Raw genomic sequence first — 2,705 nt, forward strand, 5'->3', positions numbered from 1 at the left:
GTGCATTTTAAATGTATTTATTTATTTAAAGGTTAATTTATCTATTTCTGCTTTTATTTCTAATTATGTCAGTTTCGGCCCTCTGTACTGCAGAACTTGGAAGAGGTAGTTCAGTGACTGAATCAGGTGTGTTGGAGCAGAGAAACATGTAAAACATGTAGGGCTGCGGCCCTCCAGGACCACGATTGCCCACCCCTGGTGTAAAACATGCAGTGTGCCTTTTTGGGTTGAAAAACACTGCCCCAGATAACTAAGTCTGTTTAACAAATTCAGTATTTTAAATAGAGAATATTGGCATACTTTCAGTATGTTTACAGTTAGGTATAATCTCTCTGAACTCCAGCCTCTCAAGCATCAGTGTGTTTGTCGTTGTATATGCACTGTGTTTTCCAGGGAGGTCAGGTTCCGTAAACGAGCCCAGTCTGCTGACAATGAGAGCAGCATGGAGCTGGCAGAGTCCCTTCAACATCTCACCCTGTCTGAGTTTCTCAAAGAGTATGTGTTCTCCAGCCATCAAGCACAAGGAAACTAACCCATGTTTACTACCTGACAGCAATCCAGTTAAATGTGAAATATGTTTCATGGCTATAAAATGTGTGCATTTTTCTAATTATTAACTGTTCTGCTTCAACTAATTTGTTTTCAGCTTGAAGAGAAGGAACACCATCTTTTACTAAATGAACTGAAATTCATTCATTTGCTCTCATGTTTTTCACCAGAAACAACTTCTTGTTAATCCTCACATTCTTGAACTAACCAGTATGTGCAATTAAGAGTTGATGTGATGTTTGATTAATCTCCTGCACCTCCACTAATCTATCGCTTTGTTTTGTTGTCTTGTTCATCTGAAACAAGAAGGAACAAAAACCTTTGACAGCTGTATGTCTGCCTGATAAGAATCATATTTTTTAAGTCCAATAAACATTATGGGATTAATTTGTATTCTTTTTTTTACAGAATCGAAGAGGAAGAGTTGGAAAAATGTAGCATTCCAACCAAGACAGAGTCGGAGAAGTACAAAGTTATTAGGACCTTCAGCTTTCTAAAGAGCAGGATGTCCAGTACCCGCAACAAGGGCAAGGTAAAACCAAACCACAAAAATCTTTAGATGATTATATTATTTTTATCAGCATTTTTACTCACCAAATCCAGTTTTTCTTCCTGCTTTACACATGATGTTGAACTGGGAAATATAATTTGAGTTCTTTATCTACCTGGGGTGCAACGACACAGAAAATTCACGGTTCGGTTCGGTTCGATACTTTAGTCTCTCGGTTCGATATTTTTTCGATACAAAAAAGCAAAATGTCCATGCCCCTTTTAACTTGTAATTTATTTATATTAATTCTGAACATTTGTTTAACCTCAAAAGTACAGTTTTTTAATTAAATGTTGCTGAAACAGCAAGTTTCTCAGTGGATCTGCGCTCAAAAATGCAGCCTAGGTGGAGTAGTCGAACACAGATCCACTGATCCTTCAACACAGAGCATCTTCAGAAGACAAGTTGATAAAATACATTTTATAAATCTGTATTGTTCGATACAAATGTGTGTTGAACCTAAAGCACTGTTCGATAACGGTTCGATATGGGTACATGTATTGTTGCACCCCTCTTATCTACATATCCTAAGCCTGACTCTTTCAGCTGGCTCTGTTCCCAGTGTTATAAACACGTGTTGTCAAACCAGGACTTGAGAACCCCAGTTTGGATTAATCTTGGCCAAAAACCTACAGCTAATTTTTAAAACACCATTTCTTCAAAGGTTTTAAAAATAAATAAATAGAAGCATCTTTTTTTTCCTTAAGACACATTGTTAGAGAATGCTTATTCAGGTATTTATTGTATTGTTTTGTACTGAAAACTAACAACATACAGTATGATGTGACTGTAGAGTCTATGGGTGGGTCTGTGTGGTATGGAGGGGGACCTTAGGGTTTCGTCTGATTCCTGTTTTTTTTAACTCCCTTTTTTGCAAGAAGAGAACCTCACTTCATTATAAAAAAATAAGCCAAAACATGGATGGTCTTTGCAAAACCTCGGTGGTCTTTAGTTACAAATGAAGGACTGTGCCAGAGGGCACCTCATTATGAGTGATGGTGGTCTTGAGCATGCAAAAAACTTCAGCAGTGAGGTCGTGGTTGTTTATCATCATTGTCAAGTTTGTTCATCCATGTTGTGGGACCCATGTTGGGACTACGATGTTTTGTGCAGTATAGTATCAAATAGTTAAAAGAAAATTTATTGTTTCCTATTGATTTTTGCATCACATACTGTATTATTCCTAGGAGAACTAGGGTATGTTCTGATAACTTCTTTTGCAAAAGTATCTATTTTTATGGGATTTAGTGATGTACAATCTGCTTTGAGTGGCTAATGTTATGGTCATTTCAATCAGAGTGTGCTCGTTCAATATGATTAGTTAAAGGGCCAATATTATGTGTTTCTCAGGCATATATTTAAATACTATACCATAATAAAGTATCTATGTCACCTTTAGCTGTTATTAAAATGCTGTTTTTATGTTTAAATAGAAAATAAACTTATCTTCTCATCACTTCCTCTTCTAAACGCCTTGAAATTGTCCTCTGTCTCTTTAAAAAACCTTCTTCTGCTTCTGTCTCGCCCATTTTGGTGCGGGGCGGGGGCTCAGCAGACAGTTAAGTTTCACTTTCACTTTGCTCTGTTACTACTGCGAGCCTGCAGG

General features: G+C 37.1%; 1 protein-coding gene across 1 annotated transcript in view; it reads left to right on the forward strand.

Annotated features, from left to right (window-relative positions):
* Positions 1–2,705, forward strand: part of arhgef28a (Rho guanine nucleotide exchange factor (GEF) 28a) — a gene marked incomplete at its 5' end in the record, with an annotated part of 138,846 nt that overhangs the window by 74,714 nt on the left and 61,427 nt on the right. The window contains 2 exon segments of the mRNA XM_014028387.1: positions 394–495; positions 958–1,081. Of these exon segments, the coding sequence (XP_013883841.1) occupies positions 394–495; positions 958–1,081 (226 nt within the window).

The sequence above is a fragment of the Austrofundulus limnaeus genome, unplaced genomic scaffold (assembly GCF_001266775.1).
Source record: "Austrofundulus limnaeus strain Quisiro unplaced genomic scaffold, Austrofundulus_limnaeus-1.0 Scaffold755, whole genome shotgun sequence".
In the NCBI taxonomy this organism is placed as follows: domain Eukaryota; kingdom Metazoa; phylum Chordata; class Actinopteri; order Cyprinodontiformes; family Rivulidae; genus Austrofundulus; species Austrofundulus limnaeus.